General features: G+C 54.8%; 8 protein-coding genes across 8 annotated transcripts; 3 read left to right on the top strand and 5 right to left on the bottom strand.

Annotated features, from left to right (window-relative positions):
- Positions 1-1,248: 1,248 nt before the first annotated feature.
- On the top strand, positions 1,249-2,532 carry AB675_7062 (Secreted beta-glucosidase sun1; the record flags this gene model as incomplete). Its single annotated transcript, XM_018147401.1, has 3 exons — positions 1,249-1,846; positions 1,903-2,435; positions 2,485-2,532. The coding sequence occupies 3 exons, from the start codon at positions 1,249-1,251 to the stop codon at positions 2,530-2,532; spliced, it is 1,179 nt and encodes a 392-aa protein (XP_018003219.1).
- A 1,770-nt stretch (positions 2,533-4,302) lies between these two features.
- AB675_7061 (uncharacterized protein) lies at positions 4,303-5,637 on the top strand (the record flags this gene model as incomplete). Its single annotated transcript, XM_018147400.1, has 4 exons — positions 4,303-4,458; positions 4,515-4,622; positions 4,685-4,930; positions 4,954-5,637. The coding sequence occupies 4 exons, from the start codon at positions 4,303-4,305 to the stop codon at positions 5,635-5,637; spliced, it is 1,194 nt and encodes a 397-aa protein (XP_018003415.1).
- A 1,156-nt stretch (positions 5,638-6,793) lies between these two features.
- AB675_7060 (putative electron transfer flavoprotein subunit alpha, mitochondrial) lies at positions 6,794-7,951 on the bottom strand (the record flags this gene model as incomplete). The annotated part of the gene is made up of 3 exons (XM_018147399.1): positions 6,794-6,997; positions 7,029-7,366; positions 7,477-7,951. 3 exons carry the CDS (start codon positions 7,949-7,951, stop codon positions 6,794-6,796), a joined length of 1,017 nt encoding a protein of 338 aa, XP_018003633.1.
- Positions 7,952-8,814: 863 nt separating this feature from the next.
- AB675_7059 (uncharacterized protein) lies at positions 8,815-10,481 on the bottom strand (the record flags this gene model as incomplete). The annotated part of the gene is made up of 3 exons (XM_018147397.1): positions 8,815-10,235; positions 10,285-10,375; positions 10,419-10,481. 3 exons carry the CDS (start codon positions 10,479-10,481, stop codon positions 8,815-8,817), a joined length of 1,575 nt encoding a protein of 524 aa, XP_018003436.1.
- A 387-nt stretch (positions 10,482-10,868) lies between these two features.
- On the bottom strand, positions 10,869-11,420 carry AB675_7058 (uncharacterized protein; the record flags this gene model as incomplete). Its single annotated transcript, XM_018147396.1, has 1 exon — positions 10,869-11,420. The coding sequence occupies one exon, from the start codon at positions 11,418-11,420 to the stop codon at positions 10,869-10,871; it is 552 nt and encodes a 183-aa protein (XP_018003236.1).
- Positions 11,421-12,531: 1,111 nt separating this feature from the next.
- Positions 12,532-14,523, top strand: AB675_7057 (uncharacterized protein; the record flags this gene model as incomplete). Its single annotated transcript, XM_018147395.1, has 2 exons — positions 12,532-13,294; positions 13,343-14,523. The coding sequence occupies 2 exons, from the start codon at positions 12,532-12,534 to the stop codon at positions 14,521-14,523; spliced, it is 1,944 nt and encodes a 647-aa protein (XP_018003560.1).
- Positions 14,524-14,651: 128 nt separating this feature from the next.
- On the bottom strand, positions 14,652-15,803 carry AB675_7056 (uncharacterized protein; the record flags this gene model as incomplete). Its single annotated transcript, XM_018147394.1, has 1 exon — positions 14,652-15,803. One exon carries the CDS (start codon positions 15,801-15,803, stop codon positions 14,652-14,654), a length of 1,152 nt encoding a protein of 383 aa, XP_018003366.1.
- Positions 15,804-16,793: 990 nt separating this feature from the next.
- AB675_7055 (Guanine nucleotide-binding protein subunit alpha) lies at positions 16,794-18,054 on the bottom strand (the record flags this gene model as incomplete). Its single annotated transcript, XM_018147393.1, has 6 exons — positions 16,794-16,837; positions 16,885-17,028; positions 17,075-17,487; positions 17,540-17,762; positions 17,816-17,881; positions 17,937-18,054. 6 exons carry the CDS (start codon positions 18,052-18,054, stop codon positions 16,794-16,796), a joined length of 1,008 nt encoding a protein of 335 aa, XP_018003627.1.
- Between the last annotated feature and the right edge of the window lie 623 nt (positions 18,055-18,677).

Genomic DNA, 18,677 nt, shown 5'->3' with positions numbered 1-18,677 from the left:
GCGCCATCACCGGAATGGTCGGCGAATTTCTAGGCGTCACAAGCGATCAGTGGCCAGAAAGAATGCCCGTCGTGTTTTAAGGTTGGAGTCTATTGTTTCGCTGGGAAGTTCACGTTCTTGCTCCTTCTTGAATCTTGCGCGAGACACGCGATCATGCAACTGCGAATTTCCCTCAACACGCCAGTGACGCGGCCTTCACATCATGCCGCCATATCCGCTGTCATGGAGAGTCAAACACCACGACGAAGGTGTAGGGTTATGGCAAGCCTTCTGTCTGGTGATTGATCGACATGAATGATGATGCAGGAAGCCGTCCTTGGACCCAGTGTGGTCCAGAAGTACCCCCGAGTCACACCGCGCAATCTAATCCCTGGTCTGTGACGCGAAACGACTTTGCGACGTCGATGTGCACATACTCATCGAATGAACGCCAATTTGCTATTTAGCCAAGCACTATGATCGAGGCTCAGCGAGCAGTCAGTGCTTCAGGTCTGTCCATACGCGCGCTGTCCACTGCTCGCTTCGCCGCCAGGCTCGCCAAAAGCACACGACATCCTCGTCGTCTATGTCGACGGTTTGTCGCATCGTTAAGGACAGCTTGCAAACTATGGACGGTTGCAGAGGTTTGCTACAAAGCTGCAACAAAGCGAAACGACGCGCTTGTTTCTGGCTTTTGTTTAGGGTTAGACCAAGCATCTACTATCGCGGGCTCTACGCCTAGCCAGGCAAGACTCGATTGTCACCCGAGCGTTAGGTAAGATTGCTGGCTCCACCCTGCCTTTGATCCCCTCGAGCTCATCTCGAAGCATTCATCTCGAACTCCTACCGTTGCTGTCGCACGATCCCAACCACTCATTTTACACATTTCATTATTAGTACTACGCTCCTTTGTTCTAATCGCAGTTCCTGCACTTACGATCATTTTGTACAGAAGGACTCGTCCTTCGTTCCGCTCCTTTGCAGTGTACTGAGACGCTCCAGCCAACATCGAGAATTCCTGGGCTCACATTCCTTAATCACCATACCAGGCTGAAGAGGTCAGTTGCCTACGCACGCACCCCCTCCCCTTGCCATCCTCTGATATGCAAAATCATCATCTTCCGCCCCATTCTCTCCACTCACCTCAACCGCGCTGCTGGGCAATGCTTGCATACTGACATGCTGGACGTGTGTATAGATTGTTGCGATACTAGGTCAACTACCAGGCTCTCAGCGACAAGACACTCTTTATAGGTACACGGCTAGGATATGAAGCGATTTCTCATTGCCGCTTCGGCGGTCGTGGCTACGGCCAACCCACATCTACATAAACATCGACATCTTCACGAGCACGCTGCGAGAGCTGCGGCCACAGTCACCGACATTGTGGCCACAAAAATCGTCTTCGAAGCCCTGGGCACGCCGTTGTCGCAAGACGAGGCCTGCTCAAAGGTCGCGGCAGGTCTGCTTACGTGGAAAAACTCCGCCGACGCAACTGTATGCTCTCAGCCCGCGCAAACGTCGGCACCACCACCACCACCTCCTCCACCAGCGTCTTCATCGTCAAGTCCGTCTGCAGGTGCCGGACAGTTCTTCAACAGCCCGCCAGCAGTTGGTGCTCCAGCTGCTGCACCAAGTGGCGGAGCCTGGACGGACTCCAGTGTGACAGGTCTTAACGCCGACTTTCCGGACGGAACACTCGACTGCGGCACCTTCCCGTCGGCCTACGGCGCCATGCCCGTTCCATATATGGGCATGAACGGTTGGATCGGGCTGCAAGACGTGGGCGCGGGTGTGTCAGGCGCCGCGATAAACACGATTCACACTTTACTGGCAGGCGATAATTGCCGCGAAGCGTCATGTGCTCGTACGCATGCCCCGCTGGCTATTCCAAGACTCAGTGGCCTGCGAACCAAGGCACAGCTGGCCAGTCTGTCGGCGGTCTTGCTTGCAGTGGCGGCAAGCTGCGCCTCACGAACACCAGCACGAAGAAACTCTGTGATGCCGGTATGGGAGGCGTTCAGGCGCAGAACCAAGCCAGCGGTGTCGTGGCCATTTGCCGCACTGACTATCCCGGTACCGAGGCCGAGACAGTGCCCATGTCCCTTCAGCCGGGCTCCACACAACCGATGAACAATCCGAACGGTGCTACCGGCTATCAGTGGCAAGGCAAGTCAACAAGTGCACAATACTATCTCAACCCCATCGGCACTTCTGCAGAAAATGGTTGCAAATGGGGTGATGGCAGCCAGCCGATCGGCAATTGGGCGCCCATCAATCTAGGCGTTGGCTTTAGTGATGGCAAAACGTGGCTGTCGATATTTCAGAACAAGCCTACACAGCTGGCGCCGTATCAGGGCAAGGTCCAGATCACAGGCGATATAGGTAATCAGGTGTGCTCCTACGAAAATGGAGTGTACACAGGTGTGTCAGGATCGAACGGGGATGGTTGTACGGTACGTAACATCTTTCGACAAAAGTGACACTTGCTGATTATTCAAACAGGTCGCTGTCAACGCTGGAGGTTCCGCGACATATGTCATCTCGAACTAGGATCATGCATCGACGACAAAACCTCGAATGCTGGGAACAGACAGCAAGCACAGCATCTTACGAACCGTGAACGACTTTCCTTCTTTTTGAACTTGGTGGCAGATCGAATTTGGATGGCGCAAGCGAGCAAGGAGCATGCACATGGCGATGATAGTGGCAGGCGACAACAGCCGTCAGCCAGGGAGCTATATCTCTTCCTTTGCTCTGCTCGGAAGAGATTTATATTTCAGCCTTCTCTCTATACATTTCTTGGAGATTTCCAGCGAATTCTTCTCGGAGGACAATTCGAATCTAGGTGTACAACTACTGCATGCGCTCTCGGCGAAATCAGTGATGTGAGGCTAACGGCAGTGCCCTAGCCGTAGTCACTGGCTGTGACGGGAGCAGATCACGACATATGCAACCATAGTGTATATAGAAGTGCATCTACCTACCGTCTACTCGGACTCCTTGCTGTCCAAGCCACGGCTTCCGCTGACACATGCAAAGTCCACCCCAGGTGTTTACCTGCGCGTGACAGCTACACATTCCTCACGGTGGCCTGTCATCCATCGTTCACGAGACAACGACCAAAGCCTCGAACTTACTTCCCGATGGGTCGAGACCTGTCGCTCGCGGCCCCGGTACCTGATATCGGAACAGACGTCATGCAAGATCGATTCTTGGGGCCAGAACAATTGGCGAGAGAGCAAGGATTGTGTGCAGGGAGTACCGATCCGGGAATCTCGAAAAACGCTTGTGTGATGGCTAAGCTTTTCGCCTGCCTGCACTTGATGTTGAGTCCCACATGCTTCCAGTTTTGCACGATATTTGGTCATAGCGTGGGAGTACATAGAAGCAATACACGTGGAGCAAACTTCCCGGAATATACTTGCACCTGCAGCGGCGAAGGCCGCTGATCGCTACGGCCTCGAGTTTATTAGTCTGGGATCGTTTTTCCACGATGTCTTTCTCACAACAGAGCAGCAGAGTCTGTCTCTCGAGTGGCCTTTGCCGCAGATGCCAGTCCAGGCGCTTGAGATCCGTGCATGGATATTCCCGCTCAGCGCCTGCGACGTCCGACAAAATCCCAGGCCCCGCCCCCTGACCAAGTTTCCGCCGATGCGATCCCCACCCGCCACCAAAAATTTCTTCATCTCCAGTCCACACGTTTTCTTCATCAATGCCTTAGCCACCGGCCCAGGTTCGGAGCTTCTGTCTGAGCATCTGCACAGCGGACAAGTTTCTTATCAACGAGTCGTGCATGTCGTTCCAGAAGCACACCACAAAAGCTAAATATCCAGGTTCAGCGATTGTCGCGGCAATTTGTAGGGATACACCTGTCTCACCATGCCATAGCATCGAAGCATCAGACCCTCTTGTGGATGCGCCCCCGTCGCAAAGTCCATGTGGCAATGACTCGTCTGATGTCAAATTCTCCGTCCTCGTTGGGCACCATACGCAAGTATCGCAACAACTCTGCCATCTAATGGGCAGCTTGGCCATTCGAGAGTCTAGCGGCCGATCGCACATCTGCATTTGGCTGATCGCCTGGCGGAGATCTGCTGTTATGGTCTCGCCCAACCTTTTGAGGACGTCGATGTGGGTCAGCAGACCGGCACTCGTCGGTGCGTACCGCAGGTAAGGATGGATTAGATCGACTCGGCAACGATATGTCGCTTGATGCAAAAAGCAGTGCTTGCGCCGTCTGGCGAGTGCCGGATCCCTATTCCTTCCACATTCTTCGAATTATTATTGTTGCTGTGACACACTGACTTGAGCATTGCAAAGATGGGAGTTCCGCTTGGGGGCCGTGGACCCCAGATGATCGGGGTCTACACGTTGTTTGTCGCGCTGACGACGATTGCGATTGTTCTGCGGGTGTATACTCGAGTGCTGATAGTCAAGACATTTGGCATTGATGACTACCTTGCGGTTGCTGCTTGGGTGCGCTGCTCACAATAAACCCCAACGTGGCCCGAGGCTGACATGCATTTCAACAGGCCGTCTTCTGCGTCTTCGCTTCTTTCGCGCTGACTGGCGTCCGCCATGGCACCGGTCAACATGCTGAGGATATACTGCCGCCATCAGAATTGCCCATCGGCCTCAAGGTACGATGGCCACCTCTCCTGTGCGACGCACGCTGTCACCCATGCTGACCAACCCTCTTCAGTTCTGGTGGCTCTGCGAGCCAGTCTACGTGCTTTGCAACATGCTCGCAAAAGCCTCCATTGCGGTCATGCTACTCCGCCTAACCGTCATCCGTACGCACCGCATCATCATCTGGACCGTCTTCACCATCACCGAGACCTACAGCCTGTTCTTCTTCCTCCTCTTCATCTTCCAGTGCCAGCCCTCTCAGTACTTTTGGACGCAATACACCGGCGGATCTGGCAAATGCCTCGACCCCAAGATTGTTGTATACACATTCTACGGGTACAGCGCCATCGCTGCGCAGGCGACTGGACATATGCGATACTGCCATACTTCCTGGTCTGGAAGTTGCAGATGGATACCCGGTCGAAGATGGTAGTGATCTTCATCTTATCGTTGGGCGCGATTGCATCGACGGCGACCATTATTCGATTTCCGTATCTGCACTTAATGGCCGACATCGATGACTTCCTGTACGCAACTACCGACGTCGCTCTCTGGTCATGTGCCGAGACTGGTCTCGGCATCACAACAGCCTGTCTCGCTACACTGAGGCCGCTGTTGCGCACTTGGCTCGAAAAGACTGGCATCGCTTCGACAGGACACCGCCGGAAAGGGGCCAGCAACTTACCTGGGAAACCAGACATGCCCCCCTCTCGTCGTGGTCACGCTCGTGTCGCCTCCGCAGGACTAGAAGAGTTTGACCTCGGCATCAGGAAGACCACCAGAGTGAGCGTGGACGAGTTCGGGAAATGGGACAACATGGCCCGCGACGTCGATACCACGGATGGAGACAGCACATCGAGCGAGTCGAGCAAGGCACGGATCAATGCGACTGTCACTGCGGCACCACGAGATATGAACAACCACGCCACGCCTTGGAATTCGACGGAAGCGAGGGACTTCACCGCCAGGGCCCGAGATACGGGTGTCGTCGGTAGCGCTTGGGCGGAGGGCAGGGTCCGGCGGTGAACGTCGCGTAGATGCCACAGTCCCATGACTCGGTGTCGTCGCTATGATTGCTATCATAGCGTAGCAAGCAGAGCCCCTTCTGTATCATAGCCAGACCCGCGATAGCAGCCAATTTCGTTTTCATGTCGTGACACTCTTGACATACGCTGTCTCTTTCAGGCCTGGACTAGTCCTGTACGTTCGCAGAATATCATCGATCTCTGTCTTGATCAGCCAAAACCCGACACGGGACTCTTGAACGAGCCCTATGTGTGGGCCTGTGCTGAGCACCAGTGTGGAATTCAGTCCTAAAGGACGCGCACAGCGAGCGCGTCACTAAGAGTTATGCTTCCTCTTCTCAATCGTTCCTTCTCTCGTTCCTTCCCTCCCTCGCTCCTCCTTCACTGTCTCTCACTCCTTCCTTCCCGCTCTCTCGTTCCTTCCTTTCCTGTGTCCCGCTCCTTCCTTCCCTGTCTCTCGCGCCTTCCCTGGCCATCTCTCGCGCCTTCCCTCCCTCTCTAGTGCGCCTGCCTTCTTTCTCTCTCGCGCCTGCCTTCTGTCTCTCGTGCCTGCCCTCTGACGTTCCTGCCCTCTCTCGCTCCTTCTCTTGCCTTCTGTCGCTCCTTCTCTTGCCTTCTGTCGCTCCTTCTCTTGCCCTCTGTCGCTCCTGCTCCTGCTCTCATTTCACCTTTCCTTGCCTCGCTCGCTCCTTTCTCTCCGATTCAAGCTCTAGTCTCGCTTGGCTCTGACTCTCCCTTCTCGCTGTTCTCTGTCCTGCCTCCTGCCTCCCTTCGATCTGCTTCTCATGACATTCACATTACCCTCATGAGCAAGCTTGACTTATTTTCGAGCATCGATGGCTCGAGTCTCGGATACGGGATCAATTGAAATGAATTCTCTGGTAGCGCTGCCTCAATACTGTCCCGAAGTCAGTATGGTGAAAGAAGCCCGGACTGAAGTTATGTAATTCATGCATACTGATCATTATAGATCAACTCAAGCTCTTGCCTACTCGTAGTCGTCTACGTGAATCTCCCTATATCCACGTCTGGGCCGGCCGTGATCTGACCCTTCCCAAGCTCTGCTCTGCGCCTCTGCGCCTCTGCGCCTCTCCGCCTGTCCACTTCATGTGCCTGTCAAATTTCTCGCGCTGGCTCTCCCCGTTCTCTTTCTCAGCTCAAGCCTTCAACTTCTCCGTCAGCTCCGGCACAACCTCAAACAAATCCCCGACAAGCCCAACATCCGCAACCCCAAAGATCGGCGCATCCCCATCCTTATTAATACACGCAATCACCTTACTATCCTTCATCCCCGCCAGATGCTGAATAGCCCCGCTAATCCCCGCACACAGATACAGCTGCGGCGCCACGTTCTTCCCCGTCTGTCCAACCTGTAAGCTGTTATCCGCGAACCCACTGTCGACAGCGGCGCATTGCGCCGATCGCTGCGCCCAGCGCGTCGGCGAGGGGCGGCATAAGGCGGTCGAATTCCTCCTTGGACTTGAGGCCGCGGCCGCCGGAGACGACTTTGCCCGCGGTGGCGAGTTCGGGCCGGTCGGATTTTGTGAGGTTTTCCGAGACCCATTGAGTTGGTTGCGGTGCGGAGGGGTCGGTTCCTTCCTCGATGGTGGCGGAGCCATCGGCGATTTCGGCGGGAGGGAAGGAGGTTTGGCGGACGGTGAGGAGCTTGATGGGGTCGGTGGATTGGACTGTGAGGATTGCGTTGCCGGCGTAGATTGGGCGGACGAATGCTGTAGATCTGCTGTTAGTGGAATGTGCTTGCTTGCATTGTGGCTGTCGTCGGACTAGGCGAATGGCCTCGACCGAGATCCAAAAGGTCACATGGGAATCAGGAACGTACTATCCTCTCCCTCAATACTCATCACATCACTGATCTGCTGCACATCCAGCAATGCCGCCACCCGCGGCAGCAGATTCTTCCCAAACGCACTATGTCCCACAATCACATGGGTATACCCTCCCTTCTTGATATTCTCAACCAACAACGGCGCCCAATTCTCCGCTAGTCCCCGGTCATACGCCTCATTCTCGACGGTGATGATCTTCTCTAGGCCGGAAACCTTAGAGGCTTCCTCAGCGATGGGCTTGACGTTTTTGCCCGCAATGAAGCCGTGAATGCTGCCGCCGAGTTTGGCGCCTGCGGTGACGGCGCCGAGGGAGGCGGAGTTGAGGCCGCCTTCGCGCTGTTCGAGGATTGCGAGGGTTGAAGCGAGGCGTGATCGTTGAGTTGTGAAGCGGGACTGTGTGGAGAGGAAGTGCGATGAGTGGGTGAGGGCGGAGAGCCGCTGGGTTGCGGTGCGCCGTATTGCGTACATAGTGGGTGGAGTACGTGGTGTGGTGTCGTTGGCTGCGCGGATCTGCCACCTACCTCCTCCTGACACCGAGCAACAAAGGAGAGGAGATCTTGGTGCACCAGTCGTGAACAGGTGTCAAGAGTTGTGGACGTTGAAGCTGCAACGAAGTAGAATCGGAGAACTGTCCACCTCTCGGAGTTCAATGACGCTCGCGACATCAATGCCGAGGGCCTGCAGGAAATCATTTCCGTTCCGATGATAACCTTCTGTCAACCTTCAGTTGACCTCGTGCCTTCCCTTCGGTAATGAGACATCTCAATGTATAGCGAAGACGGTCCGTTCGCAATGAGTCTCGTGCGCTCGCCAGCCTAGTATGAGCGCGTGTAAGTGCCAAAAACTGCCACTATTGCCCATTCTATTTCGTCTGTGACCCAGAGCGTACACACAGCTTCTCATCCCCCAAAGGCTCGGATACTCGAGGCAAGTTCAATTGGATGCACCAGACGGCGACTGACTCAGAACTCGAGAAGGACAGTGAATACCTTCTGGCTGGTCAGTGAAGGGATCGCTGCGGGTCACGCCGGACTTAGACATTGCTGATGCGGTATAAGTATTGGCAATTGCCCTCCCCACTTCGTCCTCCTTTTCTTCCCTCAACGACGCATGTATCCTGACATCATTGTCATGCCTGCATAGTAGCTGCTACTGGCTGGTGGGACGAGCGAATTCAAGTGCTAAGTTACTGGGCGAGTGATCGGATTCTTATGACCAAACACTTGGAGAACTGAAGACATGCAGCAAACTTTCGGAGCACACACATCTCTGTGAAATTTCACCCTCTGTGAAAGGCGCATTCGCCCGATCCTGTACTATTGACGTGGATCTCATAAACCCTCTAGTCCCCATCCCCTTCCTGCTTTCCTCACCACCCACTTCCGCCTGAATTCTTCGCGGCCCAGCTCTCTCGTCCGTCTCGACCAGACTTCGCTTCCTACCCTACCTCCAATCAAAGCCTCTTGTAGGCCCCAAATCGCGGCCTCAATGCCCCTTTCCTCCGCTACGGCAGTATAGAGCTGCTGACTGACGATATGTGGTGTCGTGAGCATAGCATCGACGGCGGGCAGATCGTTCTTCGCAGCGCGGCGTTGAGCATCGGTGATGGCCGAGCTAGCGGAGCTCAAGGAAGTGCTCAAAGCGGTGATGTTGGATTGTAGAGAGGCTTGAAGGGCGGCAAGAGCTGAGAGCTCAGCTTGCAGAGTCTGTTTCGTGCTGGTAAGGGCAGCGGTCTGCGCTTGGAGGGCGGGGAGTTGGGAAGTTGATTGTTGTATCTGTTGGTGCAGATCGTTGGTCAGGATGGTGGATAGGTGGGACAGAAGGGCATCCTTCTCAGGATTTCGTGGTATGGGCGGCGCCGGGAGATTTTCAGCAGGACGAGCAAAATTCGGGAGCGGCAGGTCGAATGGGGAGCCGAGAAGGTCAGGGCCAGGCGGAGGCTTGGCTTGGGGAGCTTGCTGTTGCTGTAGAGGCGGCTGACGAGGCCCAGGCTGGTGTGGTAGATGCTGCGACGGGTGCCGCTGGGGTGCTTGTTGGTACTGGTTGGGAAGGGGCGCTTGCCGAAACTGTTGGGGTTGTGGAGGCTGCTGCCAATTCTGCGGCGGGGGAGGTTGTTGAGGATGCGATTGCCTCAGACTCGTGCTTCTTTGCGATTGATACTGGGACGGCGGCCTGGGTTGCTGCGGCTGCTGCTGGTGCGTAGACGTAGGCCGAGACGAGCTTTGCGACGGCAATGGTGGGGGCGCATCATATCGACCTGGTCTGGGTTGAGCTGGACTGCTTATTCGACCATTTGCGGACGGTTCTTTTGGTGGAGGTGGAGGCGGGCCACCTCCTGGTGATTGAGGGGGAGGTGGTCTTGGTGGTGGCGCCTCATGGGGCAGTGGTGGCCTCGGTGGTGGCGCCGGGCTCTGCTGGTGGGGTGGTGGTATGGGACGTGATCTTGACCTCACTGGTGGTTCTTTGGCGAAAACATCGGATAGTATGCCCAGGAACTCGACTATGTGTGACCTGTCCCACGTTTCTCGCCAATGCGCCAAGTAGTGGTGGTAGATCTTGCCGTCTGTCGCAACATGTTGGCCAGGGTTAACGGCTATATCATCGCTGGGATCAACGTATATTATCGGAGCTTCGTATGGGTATGCGTATGGGATCCATATCAGGATCGGGAAGTGGTAGAGGGATCCTCGAAACGAAACAGGAAGCACACCGCCGAGGTAGAGAAGGAGTTCTGGCTTGCCGTTGTCGAAGACTAGGAAGAAGGTCAGTTCTGTGAGCTCAGTCGCTGTAGACACACATACTATACTCTTTTGTGCCCTTGACTGTGATCCCAGGATACCTCTGTAGGGTCGAGACAATATCGGAGTAGGCGCGGTTGGGGTCGTGGTATGGCTGTGCCTGAGTCAGTCTGCGCCGACCTGTGGCGGCCTGCTACCAACCTGGACTTCAAGACGTCGTGGAAAAGATACCGGAGAGTCGACTGGGGCACCTGTGCCATTGAGCAAAGTCGAAGTTAGGCCTGAGCATGCTCGAAGGTCTGCATCAAGGTTGCGGCATCGTCCAGATCGAGGTCGATGTTGCCCGCATTCCCACCGAATATTAGCCGAGTCACTGCCTGAAAATTGACATGGGCTGCTGCTTCCAAGTATTCACCTGAGATGGTGATGATGCTAGAGGAGTACAACTACCAGCCGTAAGGCGGTCGCTGGTCAGACCACAGCAACCAACAAATATGGCGGGAGGATACAGCCAAACATTAAGTCATAGTTTGTTGATGTAATTCATGCTACGTACTGGGTACGAAACTGGGGTATCAATACAGCTTATCAGAACGACCATGCTCGTCGATCACCACCTCGTCACCGTTTCATACTCCGCCCTTCAATCACTGCTTCTTAGCCTCTGCCTCAGCCATCTTGTCAAGGTCCGCCTCAACACCCCTCTGCCTCGACTTCCCCTCATCATGCATCGCATTATACTTCTCCTGACTAACCCGATCATTCGTCAACCCCGCGACCGCACCACCCAGCGTCCCTTGCACACGATCACTGATCCCTTGTCCCAGATCACTCAACTGCCCCTTCGCCTCCTGTCCCTGCCCAGCCAAGTTCTGCTCCCGACCCTGCTGCTTCAGATTCTCATTCCCCAACAAGTTTCCCAAAGTCTCCTTGCCCGATCCCACAGTCTGATCCCACTGGCCCTGAGAGCGGTCCTGGGAGTCCTTGGCGACGGCGCCGGAGGATGAGAGGGTGAATGGGCCGGCTTTGACTGCGGCTTCGGAGGCGTTGGCTTCAGCGGCGGCTTTGTTGTGCGTCTGGTCGGCTTTGGCTTGGTCGCCCGTGCTGCCCGTCACGGCGGCGATGCCGGACTGGACGTAGCCTTTGGCGGAGTCGAGGAGGGACTGGCCGGTGGAGGCTTGGGGGGTTGAGTCGGACATGTTTGTTGTGGAAGATGGGACTGGTCCCGGACTGATCTGAGTTTGAATTTCTTGAGTAAGGGTTCAACTTGGGTACTTCTGTCAAGAGTCGGAAAAAGTATGCGGTCGGCTACTGGGAGCGCCCCTGATATATTTATCTGACCAGAAGGCGACAAACAAAGAATCCGAACGGAGGTCAGGGCGTAGGCATCAATGACGTAGCCGCTGACATCATTTGGCATGTGCTACCGCTCATCTCCAGCACCTGGAACTGTCTGGATGCCAACAGCACAAGATCGAGCGAACGCGTGGCCTCAATCCGGACTCATAACAGGCTAGAGATATGCAAAGCAGAACGCATGTGATGCAAAATTGTCAAATTGCATAAGGCCTGTGTTCTGCAGACGATCGAGTTCTGGAAATGATCGTCAGGCACAAGGCATACTACGGGAAGATCCTGCCCCAACAATGGACAATGCATCTGAAATCCACATCCTGTTTGTGCGTGTCATGGCAGGTTCGACGATGTAGTTATTGCATTCCTGCAGCCAGGGATGGTTGAGCGATGTATGCAGGAGCAGGTCTGCGGCATCGAACTCAGTCATTGCACTCACGTTCGGCCTTGATTGTCACTTCGTCAGATTCGCTGCTCCAGTACAGCGGTCGAGAACGAACGAGCTCCGTCGTTTCTGCTTCATCCGCAGATCACTGCTCAACAGCTGCAAAAACACTTAACGAAGACCAAAGACATATGCTGGGTCATGCGAAGTCCCTCGATTATGGCATGTCAGCTATCTCTGCTGCATAAAATCTTGTCTGCAGCCAGATGCAGACAACCTCGTTTCATGGATGCGAACAGGTCGATTCGAAGATGGGCAGTAGGCGAGAACAGCATGCAGACCTGCTTGTGGCTATGATTAAGTAGGTGCGCCAACAAATACGAGCTTCGCCACCACTAGACGGATGGGACGACCAATCAGACCTCGCTCACGCGCGAGCAGCCCGGTCGAATGCAAGACAGCCTTACAAGCCAGCGAACTCACCGATGGCCTCTTAAATCACCAGTCCTCTCTCAACTACCCACTATGTTCGTTGTCACCAGAGTCGCAGAAGCCGGATCCCAGTATTCGAGATGGGTGTCGAGCCAGATCTCGAAACAGGCCTCTTCAACAGACAAAACCCGCGGACTCTTTCGATGGACATCAGCCAGACTCATGGAGGGGCCATGCGTGTTGAAAACCCCCGGGAGGAAGTGAGGCCTCCTCGAGCGTGCTCTCCACAGTACCAACGTCCAGAAAGTATTGAGCTGCCATGTTCCCGAAGCACCAGCGACTACCCATACACGGCGAAGACCAACGCATACGGCCCCACCCGAAGACGACACTACAACAGCATTTCGCGCTCAGTTTCACGTTCACGCTCACGCTCGCCCATTCGCAGGCATCGCCAGCCCCGGCTTGGAGTTCGCAGCGTTCCGTCGCTGTCTAGCAGTAGCACGTCGCAATTCACTTCTGCGTACAGCTTTTCCCTGGACGTCCCGAGAGACGACAACTTGTTCCAAGGAAGGCCCAGGTTGCGCGACTCAAAGGTCTTCAGTACATCTGGTCACCGCCGCAGAGCGACTTCGTCATCCAAGCCTAGCAAAACTGAACTAGAGGCGGCAAATATCTTCGACGACATCTTCACGCGCAAGGTCGCGCACGTGAAGAAGACTGGGCCTTTCCGTGTCATCGACGGGTTCTATAACTTGCACATATCGCTGTGTCGTGCGGCTCTGATCACAGCTGCACTCAGTAGCGACAGCCATGGCGAGGAGGAGAATCTAAACAGCGCGCGCGAGATTGGTAATCTCCTAGAGGTCCGCGAATCTGCCCTCAAAGAGCTTAAACACTATGGTGAGCGACGAGCCTTCTTCTGCCCATGCTGACCTAATCGAATCTCAGACGATGTTTGCAAAATGCAACGAAACTACCACATCGACCCTTCACATGGCCCCTGGATGAAGGTTGACATGTGGGTAATGTACGGCTGCCGAAACGCGGCTCTGGTAGAGTTCGCACGCTATGCCAAAGCAGTGCACCCAGCCAAGCGTGATGACTACAATGCTGTCTTGATCAGGAAGTTGTCTGATTGTTTCATAATGGGGAGGAAAATGGTAGCAAACTACGGCGAGGACCGGTCCAGTCTGCCTGCCTCGCGGGAAGTAGAGGCATTACTGGGATTTTGGAAGCGCCTTTGGTTGGCACTAATCGCAGGTACCGCTGTCGTTGTGCCCATGCTGATCATGACACTTCACCCGTCGCTTGGAAGCAGTCTTGGTACAACATCTGCGTCTGTCTTTGCTGTTGCGGTTGGGCTTGCATGGATCATGAAGAGCGCTGAGAGTAAGGATGTCATCATTGCTACAGCTGCTTATGCTGCTGTATTGGTCGTGTTTGTTGGTGCGGGACCTTCGGCAACACCCAACCAGGACCCAACTGCTGGCCGCAATACAATCACGCTGTCCAGTGGAGGCACTGCCGCGATCTCTGTTGGTGCGGGCATTATCGGGTCCAGCATACTTATCGGCGCCTTGGTCCATCGGCAGCCCATTAAGTTCAAGAGACGGATGGCCTCCATCGTTCTCAACGCGCCGGCTGTGATAACTAGTGTTCCCGCCGAACTGGGCAAGAAATGGCGTCGGCGCTTTGGAGCTAAGAGCAACGATTCGTCCACTAGCGTCACTGAGAAGAATACATCAGACAGAACCGACGAGGCTGCGTCACGAGACTCGGCCCGTTCCTGGTCATCAAACTACTCCGACTCGTCCTCTCAAAGCTCCAAGCAAAGCTCTCGGCGTCGCAGGCGCAATGCGAGATCGCCAAGGCGAGCATTCTACGACGATTGGCGAAGCGAGGACTGGGACACTACCAGCGAAAGTGGGAACGGAGGCAAGGCCTCGCTCGAGGTACTGATGGAAGCGACGGCTCAAGCCACGAGCGCACCAGCGACAAGCAAAAAGGCTCGAGGTGGCTCGAAAAGCTCACTCCGAGAAGAGCCAACAGCTCCTTCACGCCAGTCGCATATAACTACATCCGCTTCTGAATCAGCGCTGGATCTCTCACCAGCCTGTAAGCACCAATAATACGATTTAGCGGGCTTTCGATCAGACTTTTATTTTTGTTCTTGATACATTAAAATACCGCTCCTGCCTAGCGGGCACATAATGGATTACCAATGTCTCTGCACACTACTGCCTTCATCAGGCCGTTTTTACTTGCTAGAACCGCAGCTTCGGCCCAGCAAACACCAATAGGATCGCCGCCGCCACATCCCCCCAATCATCGCATACAACTTCATCCTCCCCAACCAGCCCTCCCCCTCACTCATCCTCTTCAAGAACTGCATATTCTTGCTGGCAGCCTCCATCCCACCGATATTCCGATCCAAGCCTTCCATTGCCCGTCCCAGAATGCCCTGGTCCTGGTCGAGGGAGAACTGGAAGGCCTTGGCTTGTTGTTTGAGTTGGGCTGCCATGGAGAGGAGGGAAGTTGAGAGGTCTTCTTGGTCGCGGGAGGCGGAAAGGAGGGTCTTTTCGTGGGCGGAGAGATTGCTGTTGGTGGTGGGAGGTTTGAAGGACGTGCTGTTTGCTTTGTCGAAGGTTTCTTGTTCGGTTCCGCGCCGGCGAGTGAGTGTTGAGGATGTATGAAGGAGGGCGTCGCGGTCGCGCTCTTCTTTCTCAGTCGTGTCATCTTCCGTAAGTGATGTAGCCTCCGTGTCGGCGTCCACTGCTGAAGGATCCTGCTCCGGCGCATTCCTCTTCCTCTTCTCTTCCCGCTGCTGCACCAACACATCCCACAGCGTCTCCGGCTCTCCCTCATCCGTGGAAGCCGCCGTAGTCGTCCACCGCAGCGCCTCATCACCACCTCTTCGCATGTCTCTGTACTGGCCCCTCTCACGCTCGGCATCCCGTGCATACTCCTCCACTCGCGCCCTGAGTTTCCTCACCACACCCCTCTTCTCCACCAGATCCCGCTGCACATTGCCCCGCGTCCGGCTCCCCTGTATACTCTGCGCCTTGCGCTCTAGCTGTAGCAGCAATGTTCGTGCGCCGTCGATGTTGTGCAGCCATTTCGTGCGGTGGTAGGGGAGTGGGGAGGACAGGTCGGCTTGGGTTTGTTGCTGGAGGGGTGTGAGGTCTTCGTTGTCGTTGTTGTTGGTGAAGGAGCGAGGGTCTGGAGTAAGGAGGATGAGATGCGAGAGGTGGGCGAGCTGGCGAGTGAGGGTGAGGTAGCTTGGGTCTTGGAAGAAGGACCGGGTTGTGGTGTTATTGGTTGCGCCTGGTTTCGTGAACTCGCCGTATCGCAGCGCGGTGGCGTTAGGTGCGTTGGGTGAGAACGGACGCAGTGTGGCAGCCAAGGACATCGCGACGGTGTCTGCTGTGCCCTGGACGTGTGTGAGGTAGTCGTTCGGCGTCGGTTGTATATAGTCGCGTAGGGAGACGTGTTCTGATGATCGATGCGGCGGAAATGTATGGCTGAAGTCCGCGGGCTTGGCATTGACGTCTCTGCTATTGCTTTAGAGATATCTAAGGACGCAGCAAAGGCATCTACATAATTTGGTGCTTCAGAAGCACAGCGCAATCGATTGACTTGCTGTCACGGACAGGCTGGCTCTTTGTCGACGTCGGTGACCCGTGGACAGACACGGCCGTCCCTCCACAATCTGCGCCAGGCGGAGGCAATGCATGAAGAGGTCACCTTCAAGAGGAGTTCAATTCTTTTTATTAAGAAGCCTACAATGTCTCAAAACCCAAGCAACGACCAGCAGAGAAGTAAGCCGTCATCACTGCGGCTTGGTACCTGTACATCCGAGCAGGAGGGCCGGTACATGTTTTGTCGGCCTTGTCTTTCTGAAGGAGGCCGTGGGCATTTCTATACTTTGCGCCGTTGCCGTGGAATATTCTCTTTGATCATATCCATCGCCTTCTTCGTAAGCCAAACCCGCATCGTTCCAACGCTTCTTTCCTGTTTGACTGGGGCGGTACCCTGCTCTGCGTCCCCACAGAACACCCAAAAATCTCAGCCTCCGGCAAAGCTTAGTAGTAATCCAGATAGTGTGGCTTCTGTGTCGCCATCCAGTAGAAGCTGGGTAGAGTGAATTGTTCAACAAGACACGAAGGCTCTGCAGAAAGTGCTTGAGTCCGATGCATGGCAAGCTCTTGCCAAAGGTCGGCGACGAGGCAGGACATCTGCTGCTGGACTGTCCGATCATTGGACAAGGCTCCTGGTATTGCTTGCTCGTAGATCGACTAGCTGCTACAGAAACGCTCGGTGCTCAACGCCAGGAAAATGCAGTCGTGTGGGATATAATGCGAAAGGAGAAACATAGATGTGCATCAACTCATATGCTGGCCTAGATCAGACCGCACATTCTCAGATTTTCTTGGATGATGATATCTGCGACAGATCAGCTACTGCTCCGGGCGGATGCTTGGCTGACTTACCGTTGACGGCACCCATGACGAATCGAATCTGTGTTGTGTCAGTGGCACAGGTGAAGTGCGTATAGATCTGCTTAGTCTCTGCCTGGTTGAGCGAGACGAAACGGTTGAGGATGTAGTCGCAGGCCGCGGCATAATCGGGACCGCCTGTGCGATGTTAGCTTTATCAGTACAGAACAGCGGTTTGACGCACCCTCGTAATCTGGGAAGTAGTTCTGCATTGGGCTAACGGGCAGCTTCTCCTTAAATCGATCGATCTTGTTCAAGAACAAGATAATCGAAGTCTTGATGAACCATCTCGAATTGCAGATGCTGTCGAAAAGTGTAAGGGCCTCCTGCATGCGGTTGACCGTCTCGTCTTCGAACAGCAGCTGATCGTATTCCGAGATGGCGACCAGGAAGAGTATGGTTGTGACATTCTCGAAGCAGTGAATCCACTTCTTTCGTTCCGATCGCTGGCCGCCGACATCGAACATGCGGTATGTGAGGTCTTGGATAATGAAGGTAGTCTCGGTAATACCAGTGGTCTTAACACGAGATCGGAGGACATCCTGGTCGTTGGGCAAGTAGTCGTGAGCAGCAATTCTGTCGATCGAATCAAAGTAGCTGAAAGACCATGTTAGTACATGTCGTGGCATGAGAACGGCGCCAGACTTACTATCTCGCCGAGTCGTTGAGCTGGTACTCCCGCGACCGTCTGAAACATTCCTGCACACCGACATCCTGCCACAGCGCCTTGATGGCGGCTCCAACATCTTGTGGCAGAGCATCGCCTTCAATCTGAGGAGGTTGCATGAAGATGGTCTGGACGTGGTACTCAGCCGTTGGTCGTCCAATGGCAGCTCCAACGACTCCATAGCCTCGAGGATGACCCGCATGGACTGCACGGTATTTGAAAAGATGATCTCCTTGAACGAGTCGCGCTCATCTCTACTGTAGCCACCCTCGTGGATCAGTTTCATCTGCTTGAGAATGGTCGATTTGCCAGATTCACCAGCACCTGTGCGAGGTCAGCATTTGTCATTCCTGCGGGTTGTGTGGTGAGGAGTATGTACCGAGCAGCAGCATCTTAATCTCATTCCGTTGCGCAAGCTTGTCGCGCTTGAGCTGGTTTTCAATCTCATCGTTTCTCGCCTTGCCGGCATTGTCTTCTTTTGACGCTCCGCAACCCATCTTGTCGGTGTCGGTGAATTTTCGCTCTTCGAAATGTACAGGTAGAAAGCAGATCTGTTGCTGGGATTAGCGAGGTGCGCCAGGGGAAGGAACGCCCGATGCCGATGCGGTCGTACAAACAAAGGGGCGGCTCGACTTACAAGGACTCGCAAAGGTGGACAAGTAGCAGGCGATTACAAAAAGAAGCTGCTCAAGACTGTGCGCATACAACGCTGGTATTATGAGGTGCAGGAGAAAAGGGTCGGTCGATGGAGAGAATTGGCTGGGCTCTTGGAGACAGTCAGGAACCACCGGACCAGGGTCGCGAAGGTAGTCGAATCGAGCAGATTGCTGCTTCCTGAGTTCGCTGTCGGTAGAAGCTGGTGATAAGAGGCACGCCGGCGTGAGAACAGATGAGCGAGGAGGTCGGCGGCAGAGATATCGGGGTCGGAGACAGTGAGCTTTTCTCTCGTTCTCTCGATCTCGGGCTGGGAGCGAAGAAATGGAAGAGATCGTCTCGCTGCTTTGATCAGGGAGCGAAACAGAGGACGGTGGTGGAGAGGTCAGCTAGCGGTGGCTAAAGGGGAGCCGAGCAGACCAGCCCTAGTTAAAGTTGAGCTAGCCCCGGGCGACGCAGGAGCTAA

This window comes from Cyphellophora attinorum (genome assembly GCF_001299255.1).
Source record: "Cyphellophora attinorum strain CBS 131958 chromosome Unknown Contig5, whole genome shotgun sequence".
NCBI classification, from domain to species: domain Eukaryota; kingdom Fungi; phylum Ascomycota; class Eurotiomycetes; order Chaetothyriales; family Cyphellophoraceae; genus Cyphellophora; species Cyphellophora attinorum.
The sequence above is the reverse complement of the archived record's forward strand: the minus strand, read 5'-3'. Positions and strand labels throughout refer to the sequence as shown.